At 56.0% G+C, this 18,259-nt stretch overlaps 2 protein-coding genes across 2 annotated transcripts; one reads left to right on the top strand and one right to left on the bottom strand.

Moving 5' to 3' along the window:
* The first annotated feature begins 87 nt into the window (after window positions 1-87).
* Window positions 88-8,387, top strand: PDAP1 (PDGFA associated protein 1). The gene is made up of 6 exons (XM_066198338.1): window positions 88-192; window positions 3,298-3,389; window positions 5,234-5,341; window positions 5,712-5,833; window positions 6,714-6,865; window positions 7,506-8,387. The coding sequence occupies exons 1-6, from the start codon at window positions 183-185 to the stop codon at window positions 7,562-7,564; spliced, it is 543 nt and encodes a 180-aa protein (XP_066054435.1). The 5' UTR covers window positions 88-182; the 3' UTR covers window positions 7,565-8,387.
* A 1,340-nt stretch (window positions 8,388-9,727) lies between these two features.
* On the bottom strand, window positions 9,728-16,512 carry ARPC1B (actin related protein 2/3 complex subunit 1B). Its single transcript, XM_066198182.1, has 10 exons — window positions 16,337-16,512; window positions 13,989-14,062; window positions 13,179-13,283; window positions 12,357-12,579; window positions 11,967-12,074; window positions 11,476-11,682; window positions 10,955-11,030; window positions 10,675-10,871; window positions 10,158-10,248; window positions 9,728-10,024 (listed from the first exon to the last, which is right to left on the bottom strand). The coding sequence occupies exons 2-10, from the start codon at window positions 14,050-14,052 to the stop codon at window positions 9,986-9,988; spliced, it is 1,110 nt and encodes a 369-aa protein (XP_066054279.1). The 5' UTR covers window positions 14,053-14,062; window positions 16,337-16,512; the 3' UTR covers window positions 9,728-9,985.
* Between the last annotated feature and the right edge of the window lie 1,747 nt (window positions 16,513-18,259).

The raw sequence follows: 18,259 nt of genomic DNA, 5'->3' as shown, positions 1-18,259 counted from the left end.
GAGAAAGCACCGGGGCAGCACCGGCCCCGCTCCCCGCTGTCCCTGCGGGAGCACCGGGCGGGGCGGGCAGCGGGAGCGGCGGCGCTGAGGGCGGCCCAGCGGCGGGGGCCTGCGGCGGGGGCGGTTCCGGTTCCGGTTCCGGGCGCCGCTCGGGCCGGGGGGGCCGCGCCGCCATCGCCGCGATGCCGAAAGGTGGTGGGGGCCGGGCCGGGCTGAGCGTCCCCCCGCGGGGAACGGCGGCGGGGGGGACACGGGGGACAGAGAGGAGGGGGCTGAGGGGATGTGCGGGCCGCCCCGGCCCCGGCGCGGGCAGGGCTCGTGTTCGCCCCCGGCTGTAAAGATGCCGCGGCGGGTCCGCTCTCCCCGGCCTCGGGGGAGCCTGCGGGGGTCCCTTTCCCCCTTACCGGCGGCGGGCGGCGGTGCCCGCGCTGCCCCCGCGGCTGTGTTGGGGCTCTGGGGGGGTCTCGGGTTCTCTTTCCCCCCCGCCCCGTTCTCGCGGGCTCCGGGGGTGCCTCGCCCCCTCCCCGCCCTCAGCAGTCGGCGCGTTCCCCTCACGGAGCCGGGGCCGTTCTGCGCCCCCCCAAGTGCCGCGGCAGCCCCGGGGGCTCTCCGGGCCTCCCGTGCCACCGCGCCGGGCTCCATGTGCTCCCGCTGGCACGGGAAGCGCGGCCGGTTCCCCCGGGATGGGGCGTGGGGCTCGGGGAGCCCCGGGGCGGTGGGGACAGCCCCGCCGGGGGCTGGCGGCCATCCCGGCCCGGGCCATCCCAGCGGCCGCTCGGGGAGGGGATCCCGCCCCGGGGGGTTCGGGGGCTCCGAACGCGGCCGCTTTGATGTGGGTCCGGCAGCGCCGCGTTCTGGGTGTTCCGGAGCGGGCATCGACTTGCTCGTGGTGTGATTCAGGAGCGGGGATGAGGCACTGCTGGGCTGTCACGGCAGGATCCACCCAGAACCTTCTCCACATGCACCATCTGCATAATTGGCTCTTGCAAACCCCGGTCACACGCGTTAAAAACCAGCCCTTCTCATCCCTCTTCCCTGCAGTTGGCTCTGCTTTATTTCATCAGCATTTCCCAGCCTTTAGCACCAAACTGATTTCTTAGATTTTGTTCATTTTGGGTCCATTTGCACAGTGATAGGAGATGGGGCTGAAGCTTTCACGTGGTTTTTGTGAAGGCAAGGAACCGTGGTGGGTTATAACCCCATTTTCATATTTAAGTGCCATATAACTTCAGGATTTCCTGCTCTTTATTTCATTGTACAGATTTAGATATTTAACTCAAACCTTTTTCTTTTTGGAAGAAGAGAGGTCTTTGGTTGTTTTCCCCCCAAGTCAGTGGGAGTTGTTGGACTGTTGGCAGAAGAGTGGATTTTGGCACTCACTGTTAATATAAAAGGGAGGGGCACTAACCAGCTACTAATAAATTTTTTACAGGATTATTTCTGATTAATTTCCTTTTTTTCCCACTAATACTTTGATTTTAAAATGAAGAGATTCTATCAATATCATTTCATTCTCTTTCGTGTAAATTCCTTAATTAGGCTGTTTAAAGCTGAAGACAGATGTGTTTGAACGTGGGCCTGCCTGGGCACCACTGGGATTTGCTGCAGGTAAAATCTGCAGGTGATTCTATTTTAGAACTGCTTTACAGAGGTGGAAAAGAAGCGTTATCCCTGTTTTCAGATGGGAAAACTGAGGCACAGAGCTGGTCGGTGGCAGGTGTTGGACCAGCTCCCCATGTCTGATGTGAGGTTTGATCTCCCTGTGGGAGCAGAGCCCCATCCCTGCTCTGTGCCGAGCTCCCGTGGGCTTCATTCTTCCATTTGCTTCTTTTCAGGCTTTTAATGTAAAACAATTTCTCTTTAGCTGCTTCTCCCCCTTATCACCACCGTTTATTTGCAGTAATGAGCAGTTTGTGTTCCTTGGTCCTGAGCCCGGTGTGGAATTCTGGAGCAGCTGGGAGAGGAGCCCTGGCCGGGTTGGGAGCACAGTTTGGTTATTTAGGGGTTGGTGTGTCACAGATGTCACCGTTGTTCCATTCGGGGTGATGTCATGTGCTGGGCAGTGAGGTAATGTCTCTCCAGGAGCATTCCCATGGCAGATCTCCTTCCAGGGGGTGTCAGTGTTCCCACGTGGGATGGCTGGGAACAGACAAACAGAAAACACCTGTCTGGCTGCACCAAAGCTTTTGGTTGCGCTTAGGGTTTGAGAGCCCATGAGTTTCCCCAGCTGAATCCAGGGAGAAGAATTTGGTCTCTGCACTTTCCCATTTCTTTTGGAAAAATATCTCAGGAGTTTCTGTAAAGCTTCCCAGTGGGGTTTTGGGACAGAAAGAAGGCATTTGTGAGAATTTGTCTGTGCTGAGCCAGGAGAATTGGTCAGAAAATGTTGGATCTCAGAGGCTTCCAGTGCTTCCCAGTCCAACAGCACACAGGAGAGAGTAGTGGCAGGTCTCCCATGGATCCCACACAGTGCCAAGGAGGGAGAGATGATCCCTCATCCCTCCCCATCACTGTGAGGTTCCCATTGTCCTTGGCAGGATGAAGGAGGGAGGATGAGAGAGATGCAGTGTTTCCTCTCCTTCCATGGGAGTCCCAGGACTCCTGCAGTGGCAGAGAGCTGTCTTGCTGGAGTTGTTTGCTTTTTGCCAGTCCCCTTCACATCCAACTTGCTTCCCAATTCTTTGGGCTGGAAGAACAGACCCAGAGCAGTGGCTTGAAGGGAGCACTCACGGCTTCAGCAGTTCATTAATCAGCAGAATTTGGACCTTGGGGCAGTGCCAGCCACAGTAACTCCCCTTCTTGGTTCCTAGAGCTTGTTCTTATTTTTCCTCTTAAAGCAGTAAAATGTGGAGGCACCTTTTAGGACTTCTTCAGCTCACATTGTAATTCCCAAAGCTTTTGTCCAATTAGCTTCCTGTTTTCTCCTGGCACATTGGGAGGGGTTAAGGAGCCAAGCTTGTTGGAATGTTGGTTGTAAGCACAAGAGCACCTCCTGTGCAGGAAACTGGGATCTCCAGTGGGACTGAGCACCCCTTGCCAGCCTGGGAAAGAAATTGGAGAGGCCATGAGCACAGGCAGGGAAGGATGATATCAATAATCCCAATTCTCTGTGCATCTTGCCTAAAAATCTTGGAGCATTTCACCAAGTTCAGTGGGGGGTTTTGTTGTTTGGGGTCTATCAGAGGAGCTGTTTTGGTTTGTCCTACCCACACCTAAAATGCAGAGACTGCTGCAGGAGGAGCAGACCTTTCTGGAGGTTACCACTAAACCATTTGTTATTTTTATTATTTTGTGCAGGTAGAAAAGGAGGCCACAAAGGCCGAGCAAGGCAGTACACGAGTCCTGAGGAGATTGATGCCCAGCTCCAAGCAGAAAAGCAGAAGGCAAGGGTATGTGTTTGCTCCTTTGTGTGCTTTCTGTCCTAATTCCTGCCTTATCCAGCCTGGTTATTCACTGTTCAGGAGCCATGGCAGCTTTGCCAAGTGCTTCAGATCATTCCAGCAGTGATCACAGTATGGATCCCAAATATCTCCAGCTGGGGAGACTCCAGGGTGTCACCTAGTCTGCTTCCTGAGGCCTGGGAGACCACCCAGAGCAGCATTTGAAGGTTAAAGGATGGGGGAGCTGATAACACAGCAGCTCTTTTCCCCCCATATTTCATCATTCCAGTCTCCAGTGTCAGCTCATTTGTTCTGCAGCTTGGCTTTGGAGAACAAGGGCCACATCTTGTTATTGTATGTTGAAATCACTGTATTTGCCCTCTTTCTCTTGTAGATTTTTGGACCAAACTCCTTTGACTTCTTCCTGGACACATGATTTTCTTGTTCGCCTCTGACTTGTAGGGCGAGATAACAGAGTTTTCTGCTGGGGGCCTCTTGTGGGTGTGTTTCTGTGCCCCAGCACTGGACTGTAACAGCTCCCCCCACTTCCACCACAACCTGACTGCTGTCATAAAAGCCTTAACTGCTTTTTGGGAGCTCTTGCTCTCTTTATTCCCAACTTATCACAGTTCTGGTGACACTCCAATATTTTTCTGTGACTTTCTGAAAGTGCTGCCTCAGCCCAAATACGCAGTTCCAGCTGAGGCCTCACAGCACTGACCACAGGAGGATAATTACAGCCTGTGTAGGAAATCTTGGTGAATACCTCTGAGATGACTCTCTCAAGCAGTTCTGAGCCATAGTGTTGGGTCCTTTTTAATGTTTTGCCCAGCTGGAACTCGAGATGATTGTTTGGTTTGCTGCTTAGCCACATATTCCAGCTTTGTGTTGGATTTCTTCTTCCAAAGTGTGTCTCCTCTTGGTTAGTTTCTGATTCCACCTTCTTGGTTTCATGCCGTACTTCCAAATTCTCAAACCACTTATGAGTCTCATCCTGTTTTCCAAAATAATTCCAACTCCTACCAGTGTGATGTCATTCACAAACTCTGTAAGTGTTCTCTGCTTTCATGTTGTTAATAAAAATACTGACTGGATATGGAACAGAAAAGCAGGACCCACTTGAAGTGTGTCTTGTTTCACAGCAAACCAGAGAACTGCTGTTTGAGAAGGATTTATTTTTTGTGACAATCCATATCACATAGTGATGGTTACATCTAACACTGATTTATTAAGGAAAGCTTTAAAAAAACCCCACAATTAACAAAATTACTCCTCTTACTGTTCCTTGCTCATCCACTTTGCTGGTTGCTTGATGAGAGATGTTGGTAGGGTAAAACAAGCTGTTCACACCCATGCTGGTTCTTCTTATGGTTCAGAAATTAATTCCCAGGCTTCTGACTGGTGGAAGCTGTGCTTCCTTCCTGTACTTATAAGGGTTGTAATTCCTTGATAATAATGTTCCGGTTGATGGTTGTCAATTTTCTTCTCCAGGTGTTTTTATTTATCCACACTCAGGATGGGATCCAGCTCTAAGCTGCATCCATGTAGTTTCCAGTCTCTGAGGTTGTGTGCACTGGAATTCCAGGCCAAAATTCTTCTGGAGAGCTTTCATTTTGGAGAAAGCAAAGTGCCAGTGGTGTTTTTCACAGTCATTTTCCTGTTAGAGGGAACAGCAGGGTTGTTTGGAGGTGATGCTGTTTCTGAGGAAGGGCTCTCTCTTTGTGACAGCCCCTTGGTGGCGCAAGGCCATGTCAGGAACAGCAGTGCTCAGAGCTGCCTCTCATCCCTCCAAAATCCCATTTAAGAGCTGGGTCTGGGATTTTTAGTGATGTACATTTCCTCTGATTTTGTAGGAAGAGGAGGAGCAAGAAGAAGGAGGCGAAGGAGCAACAGGGGACCCTAAAAAGGAGAAGAAATCTTTAGATTCAGATGAGAGTGATGAAGATGATGAGGATTATCAGGTACTGCATTCTCAGGGGACTTAAGGCACCTAATACTTGGGCTGAGGGAGAGATGCACACTCTGGATTCTGAGCACAGCTACCTAGAGTGCATTTTTTATACAATTACTTTCAGAAGCCAAAAAACACTCACTTGGCAGCATTTTGCCCTCAGAACGAAAACTTGTGAATATTTACAAATGAAACACAAAGGCAACAAGATCTTTTTTAAAAAAGCTGAAGGTGCCTTGATTCATAAATGGTTTTACTGGCTAGTAGTAAAACCTTGACTTGTGCTTTTGGGGTGCTTTGCAGTGTGTTTGGGGGAGCTCTGGTACAACCAGAGCTGGGTGTGAGAGATCCTCAACCTCCCTCTTGTTCTTGACCCGCAGCAAAAGCGCAAAGGAGTGGAGGGGTTGATAGACATAGAGAACCCCAACCGTGTCATTCAGACAACCAAAAAAGTCACTCAGCTGGACCTGGATGGACCCAAGGAGCTCTCACGACGAGAGAGGTGAGTGGGATTCCAGCCTTGCTGCTGGGAGGTGTTTCCCCTGCTCTGTGTCAGTGTTCCAGGGAGGCTCTTAAAAGTGTGTTGCTGCCTAAAGCAGGAACTGAGCAGCAGCAAACTGGGCTCACTGTACTTCAAAATGTGGTGCCTTAGAAACTTCACAGCAGTTGTCTGTCCTCTGGGAGCAGCTGTGGCTATCCTGGAGCCAGGCAGCCTGTCCTGGTGCTCTGAGAGAAAGGGATTTAGGCATTTCATTTCCTAAGGTTTTATGCCAAAAATCAGACCTAACTGAAACCCTGAAATCATACTGCTGTGAAACGGATTTAGGCCATTCTTTCCTGAAGTTTTATGCCAAAAATCAGAACAGAAATCCACTACCAGATGTCACCTTGGATCCACTTTAATCTTACTGCAGAAGGTGCCCTGGTGACAGGTAGCAGTTTCCCAGATTCCAGATATTGTGGTGAAATTTTTATCTGGGCCGATGAATAACCTGAAAACCAAAGTTTAGTCTTCTGGTTTCCATTAGCAATGGTGAGGTTTGGCAGGGAAGGTTTGATTTTTATTTTTTTTTTAATTTGGGATAGATTGCTTCAGCAGAAGGACACCTTTGAGGGTAGGGCTGTGAAAAACATATCAGAGTTCTTGTGGTGTGGGGCTAATTCATTTGACCCCCTTGTGTGTCTGTGTCCTTACTTAGCTGAGGGAAGGTAGAAATAATCTCTCACCTCACCCCTGTTCAAACCCTGCAAATAGAGTCTGTGCTTGAAAACTGGTGAAGGACTCCCAGTTTTGGGGATTTTCCTTGTTGGAAAGCCCCACTCTGCCTGTTGCCCTGGGCTTGCCTGAATACTCTGGTGACTGGTGTGTTTCCTTTGGGCAGAGAGGAAATAGAGAAGCAAAAAGCAAAAGAAAGATACATGAAAATGCACCTAGCTGGGAAAACAGAGCAAGCCAAGGCAGACCTTGCCCGATTAGCCATCATTCGGAAGCAAAGGGAAGAAGCTGCCAGAAAGAAAGAAGAAGAAAGAAAAGGTTAGAGAATCATTAATCATACTGTCCTACCTCTCCGTGCTGTGGCTGCAGTGCCAAGAGGCAGACATCCCTCATCTGAGCCTGTGTGGTGCTGCTGAGTGTCATCAACTCCCCTCAGCAAAGCCAGGCTCACCTGTTTCCCTCTCATAAAGTTCTTGCTTTATAAACAAGAGCTTGGACACTGAAGCAGGGATAGAGAGAAGAGAATTGCCCTTGATATCCATCTTGTCCCCTGCCTCCCAGGCAGTCCTGGCACCAGTTTGGGGGTTTAGCAGGCTCCTTGTGCTGGGTGATTTATCTGCTTTGCACGTGGGGATCTGAACTGCCCAGGGGGTTCACAGCACTCCTTCCCTTCCTGGCCTTTACCTGGGAGGTATGAACCGGAAGTCTAAACATAGCTCCTTGGTGGCTTCCACAGAGAAATTTGGGCATCAGGGTGATTTGTGGACACCTGGAGAGAGGCCAGGGATAGAAGGGAACATGCAAGAGGAGCTGTGCCTCTTTCCTCTGAGAAATTGGTGGGAAGGGTGGGTTTTTCTCCATTACCCAACGGGCAGGTCTCCGATCCCCGGGGCTGCCAGTCCACCCCCAGCCCCTGCTCTGCACCAGGAAATGATGGAACTGTTGTTTTCCTCCCCAGCAAAAGACGAAGCAGCCATGGCAGGTAAAAGACTGCAGTCACTATCCCTTAACAAGTAAGCACGGGCCATGCAAGAGGAGGAAACACCAGGGAACTGTGCCTGGTCCTGCTGGGAGCTCTGCCGTGTCGCCTTCCACCGATGCCACGCAGGGCGTCCCGCAGCATTGACCTCACCTCCACCTCCAAGAGACACTGGCGATGTGTTTGTCCTCATCCTGGCACAGATTTCCATTTGGGGTTAGGGGCAGCTGCTCTCTGCAGTGCAGAGCTATGCTGGACAGCAATTCCCTGTAACAGTTCAGAAACATGAATGTTTTTGCTGTTTTTAGGATCAAGAACTCGTAGACGGTGGGAGGGGGGCAGGGTGGGAGGGGATGTGCTTCAAATACTAGATTGCAAGGAAATAGATTGCAAGGAAATAGATTGTGGGGTCATTTTAGGGTGGGGCATGGGGTGGGGAACTGACTTGGTGTGAAATCCCAAAGGATAATGTATCTGAGGAATCCAGTTGGCAAAGAGCCCATCAAATGTTGCTGCAGGGCGTTGCAGTATAAGCTGGGAGCCTGACTTCATGGACATCTGGAGTGCCGTTCCTTCCCGGATTCATCCCTCCTTTCTTGCAGCCAGTCTCCCCTTTTCCCTCCTCTTCATTTTCTTTTTCTCCTCCTTATTAGGGATAGTGCCAGTTTTTAACCACATCATCCTTTGTTTAAAGGAGAAAAGCAAACAACATTTATTGTGTCAGATCCAGATGGAAAAAAAACCCAAAAAGCAAAAAAAAAAAACCCACAAAAGCAAACAAACAAAAAAAAAACTTGATCAAGTTTAAAAACCACCAAGAGAACTTGTATATTTGGCTGATTAAAATGTAAGTTATCAGAACTGCTGTGGCCTCCTGTGTGTGTGAAGGGCACAGCTGGGGGGTCCTGGGGGAGGCTCAGCTGCAGCTGGGGGATGCTGTTTGTGGTGTGGAGTTGGGCTCTGGGTTCGGGAGCTCAGTCAGCACACACTGCCTGGAGGGAAAAAGCTCCTGCTGATTCTGATGGATGTCTTGCACAATCTGTTTACCACGGTGGAGGAAACAATGACCCTCAGGCCACTGTCTGGCCTAGTCCCCTGTCAGAAGGGCAGTCACCGAGCTGTCACCTCCTCTCAGATGTCTCTGGAGGAGAGATGCTCCAGCCTGCTGTGCCCCAGGGGGTCTGGGAGTCCTGCTGCCAGCCTGTTCTGGGACACCAGTGCTTCCCAGACTATTCCCAAAGGCTGGAGGAGATCCGGCCCCAGGGCTTGGAGCATTGTGAATCACTGGGAGAGGGGTTGTGGCTGTGGAGATGAAGGGTGACGACTGGGATTTATCCCGTGTCACCCTGGCCATGCCTGGCTGCAGAGACTTGGGCACAAGGGTGTGACACAGGATTGTGCCCCAGGGAATGTCACCATGAGCTGCTGGCTCAAACCACAGCTCAGACCAAGCCAAGATTTGGGTTAGGAAATATCCTCAGGGAGCTGTGGAGGATGAGCAAGTGCTGCCAGGGGAGGTGCCTGTGCTGTCAGCTCCAAGAGGGAGGAGCTGATGTGGTGGGGACAGCCTGACACAGAAAGTTTGGGTGATCCTTGGAGCACAGGGAGCTGGATGGGGCAGGACAGAGGGAGGTTTTGGGCTGATGCCTGGGACAGAGCGGGATAACAGCCACAGGGGGAGAGGGTTGACACTTGTGAGCACATGGGAACGGGTGGAAAAATCTCCGAGTAGCACCTCCCACTCACTGAGGACTGGAGCAGAACTCAAATGTCACTGTCCCTCTGCCAGCCTGTGCTCCCTTCCCAGGCCATGGGCAGTGTTGGGGCTGATCTGCTCCTGAGATAAGAGGCTGGAAAGGCGCAGGATTAGTTGGGCAGCCCAAGGTCTCTGAGCTGGCTCCACGTTTGGGAATTACCCACCTGATTGGGCTTTATTGGGAACTCAGAGAACGGTCAACCTGTACTCCCTGGCCACTTCCATCCTCTGCCCTCCCTTTTCCCTAACTCCAGTCGTGTTTTGAAATGGTGCTGAAGCAGGGAAGGGGAATGACATTCCCTTATCCTCACAATCCCAATTCTCCCTCAGCACTGGTGGCAGAAAGGACATGACCACCCCTAGTGAGCACCATCATCTGCCCTGATCACACCTGTGTTTGCACTGAACTTGTTCTAAAAAAGTGCAAAAAAAAAAAAAAAATCTGTTTGATTTATCCAGGAAAATCCTTTATTTGCTATTTCTCCAAGCAATGTATGACCAGCATCGGGGAGGATGGTAAAAAAAATAGTAAGAAAAATTATTTTCCTTGTCTGGAAACAGCCACCAGGGCTGGCTGGCAGCAGGGACAGGCACTGGTGGCATCGTGGCCGTGTTGTGTGGCACAGGGGGGTGGCAGAGGGCAGCAGGCAGGGGGCAGAGCAGGGGCAGCTAGAAGCCGGGAAGGCCTTGCCAGATGGCTCCTTCATTTGATCTTGAGATCCTTCAGCGCCGACTCCAGGCTCTGAAATGAAACAGGAGGGTGTTCACCAGCTCGTTGCTTCCCAAAGAAACTGGAGGTGTCTGGGGAACTGAAAGGGGGAACATAGTTCAACGCTGGGTACTCCCAGCCTGAGGGCTCCACGGGGATTCCTTACCTTGACATCCCAGATGCTCATGCCCCCGTCCATCCCCGTGGTGCAGAACTGGGAGCACTTGTCCTTCCCGCCCGTCAGCACTGAGATCTGGCTGTGGGTGCAAAGAGGGAGCAGGAATCAGTCCCAGTGCTGAGCCCTTGGAGCTGCCTGGCAGCCAGGGGTGGGAGTGAGGCTGCATCCCTTCATCTCCTCCACTAGTGCGGGAAGGCATTGGGGATAGACAGGGATGCTCCAGAACTGTCCCAGCTTTTGGGACAAGACCTCTCTATCTCCCCTTCCTATATGCAAGGATGCTCCAGGGATACCCAGGGATGCTTGGGAATACCCTGGGAAACTCAGGGATACCCAGGGCTTTCCCAGCTCCTGGTGCTGGAGCCTCAGTCTCTCCCTCCCACATTCTGGGGATATCCAAGGATGCTCCAGGGCTGGACAGCAGCACACCCTGGGGATGCTCAAGGATCATCACCCCCAAGCAGCCCCCGAGGTGACCCCAAGCCTGTCCCTCCCTGCCCCCCACCTGATGCTGTTCTTGTGCAGGGTGTCCAGGGTGGCGTTGGCCGTGTCCGAGCTCGCTTTCTTGTCCAGGTTCTGGAAGCGCTCGCGGGCGGTGAGGCCGCGCTGGGAGCTCTGCTTGGGGACGTCCAGCTTCCCCCCGAAGGTCAGGGCACCCTGGCTCTCCTCGTAGGTGAACAGCATCGGGCAGCAGTCGTGGCCCTGGGGAACAATCCTGCCCCGCTCAGCACCCTCCGGCCGGCTCCAGCCGGCTCCACCCACCCCGTGCCCCCGCCTGGACTCACCGCGGCCACCAGGCTGTTCTCGGTGATGAAGGTGACAGCCAGCAGGGGCAGGGTCTCGGTGCACAGGGAGGCAACACTGCGAGGTGTCAACAACGAGCTGAGCTTCAGCCTCGGTGCTGAGACTGGCACAGCTCATCGCACGGGTGGAACCCACAAGGGGAGACACCACCTCCTCCACCCATGGTGATCTGGGGATGTTCCAGGGGTGTCCCAGGTCCCGGGGCTGAGCCCTCTATGTCCCACACCCATGTACAGGGATGCCCAGGGATGGTCAGAGATATTCTGAGATACTCCAGGGATGCTCATGGATACCCAAGGCTGCTCCAGAGCTAACCCAGCTCCTGAGGCAGAACCCTTCCATCTCCCCCACCCACGTGCAGGGACACTCTGGGATTGCTCTCGGCCCAACCCAACCCAGATATCTCCATCCCCGTGTTGGTTTGGGGGTCAACCCCTGCTGCCAGCCCCAGCACAGCCTCCCCTGTCCCCCCGAGCCCCCTCCTGTCCCCAGCCCTGCTTACGCCATCTTCTTGCCGGCATCAGCGAGGCACAGGGTGCTGTCATGGCTCACCCAGGCCACACGGGAGCCACTGGCTGAGAAGCAGATGCTGTGCACCCACCCACAGCTGCTGCTCGACTCGAACATCAGCTCCCCAAAGGGCATCTTGGAGCCCCAGGGCGTGGGGCTGGGCCGCTCCTCCACCTCCTTGATGTAGGCTGAGAAGATCCTGGGAGGGGGAGAACCTTGCCATGTGTCCCTGGATGCAGGACCTGTGCCACCTTCATCCCTGCCCCTTGCCTCAATTGTGTGACTCAGTTTCCCTGGCAGAGCCTGTGGGGTGCCCCCTTACCTCCCACAGGTGCTGTATCCCTGGGGTGGTCCCCAGGCCTCCCTGCATCTCCCCTGTGTTCCATTCCCTGCTCCAAACAGCACCTGGGGTGAAGCCTGCCCCCCAACCCATCCTTGGGGATCCCCCTGCATGAGGCCCCCAGTAACCCCACCCCTCCTCACCTGCACTTGAAGTCACAGGAGCCAGCAGCCAGGAGGACATTGTTGGGGTGCCAGTCGAGGCTGAGCACCGTCGAGCGGATGGGCTTCTTGATGTGCTTGCAAACCCACCTGTGTGGAGAGGGGGTGGCAGCAGAGGGGCAGTACCACCATCCCCAGTGCTCCCCTGGGATTTTGGGGAGCTGGCTGATGTTGGTCAGGGCTCCAAGTGCCCCACGAGCCGCCCTGGGCCACCATCCTGCAGCAGCAGCTTGGGCATGGGGAGTCCATCCCTCTGTTTTCCCTTTTGTCTCCACCTCCTCAAGTCTCTTCTTTCCCATCCCTCCATCCCTCCAACCATCCCCCCTCTTCTTCCCTCAGGACAGCCCCACCAGGGCCATGCCCGAGCCTCACCAGTCGTTCTCCTGCTCGAAGTAGCAGATGGAGATGAGGCGAGAGCCGCTGCCCACAGCGAACTTGTTCTCCTTGGGGGACCACTTGACGCAGCGGGCGGCGCGGTTGATGCGCAGGATGACCAGGGTGGGCTTCCACACGTTGCCCTTGAGGGTCCACACGTAGGCGTTGCGGTCGGTCCCACACGTCACCAGCCGGTTGCTCTCCGGGGCCCAGTCAATGCCTGGAAGGCAGAGGGGGATGATGGTGGAATGGGAATGGGGAGGTGGCACTTGGGGCTGGGGGATGGCTGAAGGTGTTGTGGTTGCTCTGGGTGGTTGATGCTCCGCAGTTCCTCTTCGCCCCACACCATCCCTTCCCATCCCTCCCACCTCAAAGCATTCCATGTCAGCCTGTCCCACCCCATCTCTCATCCATCCATTCCATTCCACCCCATCCTTTCCCATGCCTCCCACACCATTCCATTCCATCCCAACTCATCTCTCCTATATATCCATCATCCATCCATCCCTCATTCCACCCTACCCCATCCCTTCCCTTCCCATCCATCCCACATCATCCCAATCTATCTCACTCCATTTCTTCCATCCATCCATGTCCCTTCCCATCCCTCCCTCCCTCCCTCCTTCCCATCCCTCTCCATCTTCTCCCATCCATCCCACCCCTGGGTGCCTTCAGCTGGACACCACCTGCTCCATTCTCCTCCACCCCTGCACAGCCCTCATCTGCTGGGTGCCAGTGCCATGAGCAGGGCTGGGAGCAGCTCTGGGACAGCCCCACCCACCATCCGTGTCCCTGTCCCCTCTGCCAGCCAGGACTCACCTGTCACCTGCCCATTGTGCTCCTTCAGCTCGTGGATTTTGCTCCACTTGGCCCCGTCCTTGCGGTAGATGTGAACCTCGTGGTTGTTGGGGCACAGGGCGATCTCTGAGGGTGACAGAGGCCCGGGTAAAGCCCTCCCCTGGGTCACAGGCAGCGCCAACCAGCACCCACCCACCTCTTCCCGGGCTCCAGGTCCCCACCGAGCCCCAGCTGCCTGGGGGGGTCCCACCAAGCCACCCAGCCCTGGTCCTGCACTGCCCTGATGCTGTAAATTGTCCCTGTGGGAAGGGGGAACCCCGCACCCCACAGCCCAGTGTCCTCCCTTCCCTACAGCGTGGTCCCATGGGGCTGGTGGGATGCGACAGGACAGGACGGGATAGGACGGGATGGAGCAGGACGGCTGCGGGTGCACAGTTCCCAAATCCAGCCCCATCCCGCCCCGCCTGCCCGGCGCTCCGGCCGCAGCAGAGAAAGCGCTTTTTGTACTCCCACATCCCCCGGGCCGCGGTCGGGAAATGCCATCGGCCGTGAATCACCCGCCTCTGCTCCGTGTCCATCCGTCCCCTGCCGGTGCCTCGGGGCCGGGCGCTGCGCTGGCACCTCTGTGCCAGGCTCCGTCCCGGCAGCGGCACCGGGGGACACGGGGGAATGTGCTGCCCCAGCCCCCAAATCTGCCCATGGCGGGATCTGCTTCCCCAAACCCAGCGCAGCTCTGCCCCGCCCCGGAGCATCGCCCACCGCGGGGATGTTCAGCCAGGACGGTGCCTGGGGAGGTCCTCGGGAATTTGGGGGTGTCCCAGGCGTACTCACGGGTGCGGTCCTTGTTCCAGGCATGGCAGCTGATGGGCTCCAGCAGGAAGCTGTGGTAGGCCATGGCTCACGGGCTGGGGACAGAGAGAGACCCCCAGGCTGTCAGGACACGCTGCTGCAGCCACAGGGACAAGATCCCAGCTCCCAGCCCCACAGTGTGATGCTTCCCGCTGGGATCAGTCCTGTGCTGCAGCCCACCACGTCTCTCCTCTGCCGGGGAGAGGGTTTTCCTGAGGATTTCCAAGCTCAGAAACTGTCCATTTCCAGGAACTTCTAAACCCTGCTGTCATCCTGCTCCCGCTGGCTGGAAGTTGCTGGGCAGGAGCTGGTTGGGCACACAAGGGACCCTGGTGCCAGCAGCCCCATGTGCACCCCTGGGGCCCCACCACGGGCAGCATCTCCTCTCTCCACCCCAACAGCGCCAGATCCACTCACTCCTTCCACACCTCTCATTTAGGAAAAGCCAAAGCCCCATGGAGGCACTTCCATCCCATCAGTGCTCAGCCCTCAGGACTAATCCCTTCTCCTGGCTGAACTCCCACCATTCCTGGTGGCCCCCAAATGTCACGGGATGGAGCAGTTTGCCCCAAAGGCCCCTCCAGGTGCCACGGGACCGGGTTCCGAGCAGTGTCACAGCCCCTTGGCCATCCGGGAGTGCAGGGATGTAGGGAAACACCTCGCCAGGGCGTGGCAGACAGGAATTACTCACAGCCTGCACTCGGCTATTTTGGGAACTCCCTGAACACGTCCCGTTTTCTTTGGCAGTTAAAAACGTTACAGGAGAAGGGGAAAAAAAAGTCCCACTTCGCAAGGCTCCATCCCTGGAGCTGGGGAAAAGAAAAATCTGAGGAGCTCCTTCACCTGCCTTCTGCATGTGGAGGAATTCCAGTGCTGATTCCAGCAGGGAACGAGCCCTGCTGTCACACTCCCCCTGGCCAAGGACACGGGCATGGATGAGGGGGCAGCTGCCCTCTGCAGCCCCACCGATCCCCCTGGCGTGCAGCACAGGGTGTCCCAAGGAGGGTACAAGGAGCTGCTGCCACCACGGGCCTCTTCCTCAGGCCCTGCGGATGGAGCAGCACCACGAGGGCCAGACAAAATCATCAGCGACAGGGACACTGCTGTCAGCATTGCAAGAGGACAGGAGAGGGAAAATGTGTGAAAAAGGGATTGGGCTGAAATGGGCACCCGGCTGAAAGGGCTCCCTGGAGGAGGGATGAGAGGCAGGAAACACCGAGCTGCTTTCTGGCTTCGACATTAAGAAAACAGCAATACTTTTTCCAGGTGGAAACCAGCCAGTTTAGTTCCCTGCTGGTGCCCCGCTGGCTGAGCCCTGCTCCCGCCCTGGAGGGACCCACGGGGGCTCGGCAGCCCCTTCCCCAGCTGGGAAGAGCATCAGAGGAGCTGTGGTTACACCCCCATCCCCCTCAACCCAGGGGCTCTTGAGGGAGGAAAATGGGAATTTTCCGAAGGCCAGACAGGGCGGGATTGGGAGCTGGAGCAGCTCCGTTATCTTCCCGGCCAGCCCAAGCAGTTCGGAAACATCCTCGGAGGAGATAACCAAACCTTGGCAGAGCCGAGTGCCGGGGGCTCCTCCCAGTCCTGGGAGGAAGCCAGACACCAGAGGAGCTGGAGTTTGGGTTTTTACGAGCCTGGCGGGGTGGCGGGAGGAGGGATTGTACCCAGTGAGGATCCTGCTGGGAGCTGGGACCCCCTGAAACTCTCCCCGGACACTGTGGTGGACCCCTGCACCACCAAGACCCCACCAGCGGCCCCCGGGAGCCCCTCTGCTCCCTGCGGCAGCGGGAGGTGTCACCCCCCGTGCTCCTGCCAGCCAGGCTGGGGACACCCGTCCTCAGACCACAGTGTTTGTGGGGGTGCCCCATGAGCCAGCCCGGCCCTGAGGGGACACCCCCGTCCCAGGGCGACTCTGACCCTCCTCCTCCTCGCACCGGGCAAAGCGGGAAGCAGCTGATTCCCGAGGAGGAGAGGACAGATTGCGGCAGCCCTGCCTCTGCCGGCACCAACCCCGACGGGACCCCCACAGGACGACCCTTTCCACCCCCCCGCCGAGCTGTCAGACCGCCGGCAAGAGAAAAAAAACAAAAAACAAAAAACAAAAAACTCAAACTTGCTGACAAAGCTGGGGGAAAACCCCAAAACATCCGAAACGCAGCGACAGCGAAACTCGCAGGGGGCAAGGGGCTGCCTGCACCCCGCTGACCCCAGCCCGGGGGGACTCCCCGAACCCTCGGGCAGGGTGTGAGCTCCAGGAGCGGTGACAGCCGCAGCCCCAGGGGACAGCCCCAGGTCCTGGCAGGGTGGCAGAGCTGCCTGCCCGTCCTTACCTTGCCGGGCAGCGCGGGCTGGGCTCGGTTCCTGCGCGGCGGGGCTCGTTCATGGACTCTGGGCAGTCGACACGAACGGAGCCCGGAGCGAGCGGTTGGAGCTGTGCCTGCCCCGCCGAGGCAGCCCGACTTCCCTTTTCCTCTGCGAGAAATGCAACCACTTCCTTACGTGGGCGTTGGGGGAGCGCAAAGCAGCTCTGCGGCCGCCCTGCCCCTGTGCCTGCGGGCCAGGCCGCTCCGGCACCGCCGCACGTGGACGGGCCCCCGGCCCCGGGATGCTCCCGGCCGCTCCGTGCGACGTGGGCAGCTCGCCCTGGGTGCTCCAGGGAAGGATACCGCCGGGAGAACAGAAGGGAAGGATCCCCGCCCTCTCTCTCTGGCAGCGGGAGTGTTGTTCACCCCCGGCCCCCGATGCGTTTCGGAGGGATGGGGACTCCTCGATGCCTGTGCTGGCCCCCACAGGGGAACAGCCGTGCCTGGAGCCCACCCCGGGGTGAGACCCCCATCAGCATCACCTCCCACGGCCGGGGAGATCCGCAGGACCCCGCGGAGCCTGGATCCGGCCGTCCCCGGCAGCAGCTGCTGCTCCTTCCTGCATCCCACAGAACGCAGTGGGACCCAGTCCCAGTCTGACTGCCTGTATCCCCACGCACCAGATATCCAGCCCTCTGGTTTTATCACCTCCTGCTTCAGAGAAATTAATTTTTATCTCATTCCTGCCTGGATGCACTCACCCCTTCCCTCCCTGAGTGATGTGGCAGCACTGGGACAGCAGCACGCTGGGGTCCCATGCAGGGAGGGCAGGATCTCTTCTCAGCTGCAGGATTTGGTTACATTAACCTGGGATTCAGGGATACAGTAACCTGGTATTGGCTGAGCTGCAGAATCGATCCCCATGAGTGGGGCAGAGAGAGGGCAGCCCCTCACTGATCCTCCTCCACAGCTGGGCTTCATTCCTTGTGTGGTGCCATGATCCCTGCAGACACGGGGAGATCCTGAGATGTCCTCCAGGCAGGGAGGGCAATGAACTGTGGGTCAGTTTTAATTTCTGCAGGAGGCTTTGGGGTACATTACTAAGGGAAGGGAGGGGACAGTGTAAGCCCTGCTCCTCACCTGCCATCCCCTTTCCTCATTGCTCCCATCTCCAGGCTGCTCCTGCTCCAGCCTGTGCCAGGAGCTGCCCCCACTGCTTTTGAACACTGCCTGAGGCTCTCCAAGGCCCGATAGCCCATGGGGGGAAAATCTGGCACTGTGGAAGTCAGGGATGGAGGCTCAGCCCTGCAGGGCCTCTGCCAGACCTGGTTCATGTTTGCCCAAACCCTTTACCTGCTTTTTCTTCTGTTTCTTTAGTGGGAAGATCCTCCTGCCCCCAGTCACATCTTCAAAAAGGCTGTAGAGGAACTATCCCACTGCACAGACACTGGGGTCATGGGGACACTTCTGGTGGGGTTTTCTCTGGGTTGGGGCAGTGCAGATGATGAGCAGCAGCAATTCTGTTTGGGGAGTGTTGCAGGCAGGCTCCAGTGAGCATTCCCTACTTCCCAGCCCACCCATCCCAGCCCTACTATCCCCCCATATCCCCTGACTGCAAGAAATTAAACACTCATTAGTTTATGTTTAGAAGGGAAAGGAAATTGCAAAGCCAAGCCTGACTGCCAGGGGAGAAGGTGAGAGACACAAGGGGACCAGAGAAGGATCCAGCTCTGTGATGGAGAGCAGTGGCTGCCATTCAGAGCAGATCTTACACCCTCCCCTTTCAGCCCCACCCCGAGGTGAGAAAGGAGCAGGGTATGAAGCAACTCTGGTTCCAGAGGAAGTGGTAAATTTAGTCATTGGGTTTTTTTAAGACACTTCTGCATTTTCTGCAGAAATGACAAGCTTTGTAAAGCAATGGCATGAGCCAGCTAATCCCCTCAGAGCACA

This window comes from Chamaea fasciata, unplaced genomic scaffold, assembly GCF_029207755.1.
Source record: "Chamaea fasciata isolate MVZ Bird 193981 ecotype frontalis unplaced genomic scaffold, bChaFas1.0.hap1 SCAF_16, whole genome shotgun sequence".
NCBI classification, from domain to species: domain Eukaryota; kingdom Metazoa; phylum Chordata; class Aves; order Passeriformes; family Sylviidae; genus Chamaea; species Chamaea fasciata.
Note: the sequence above shows the minus strand (reverse complement) of the source record. Positions and strands in the feature narration are given on the sequence as shown.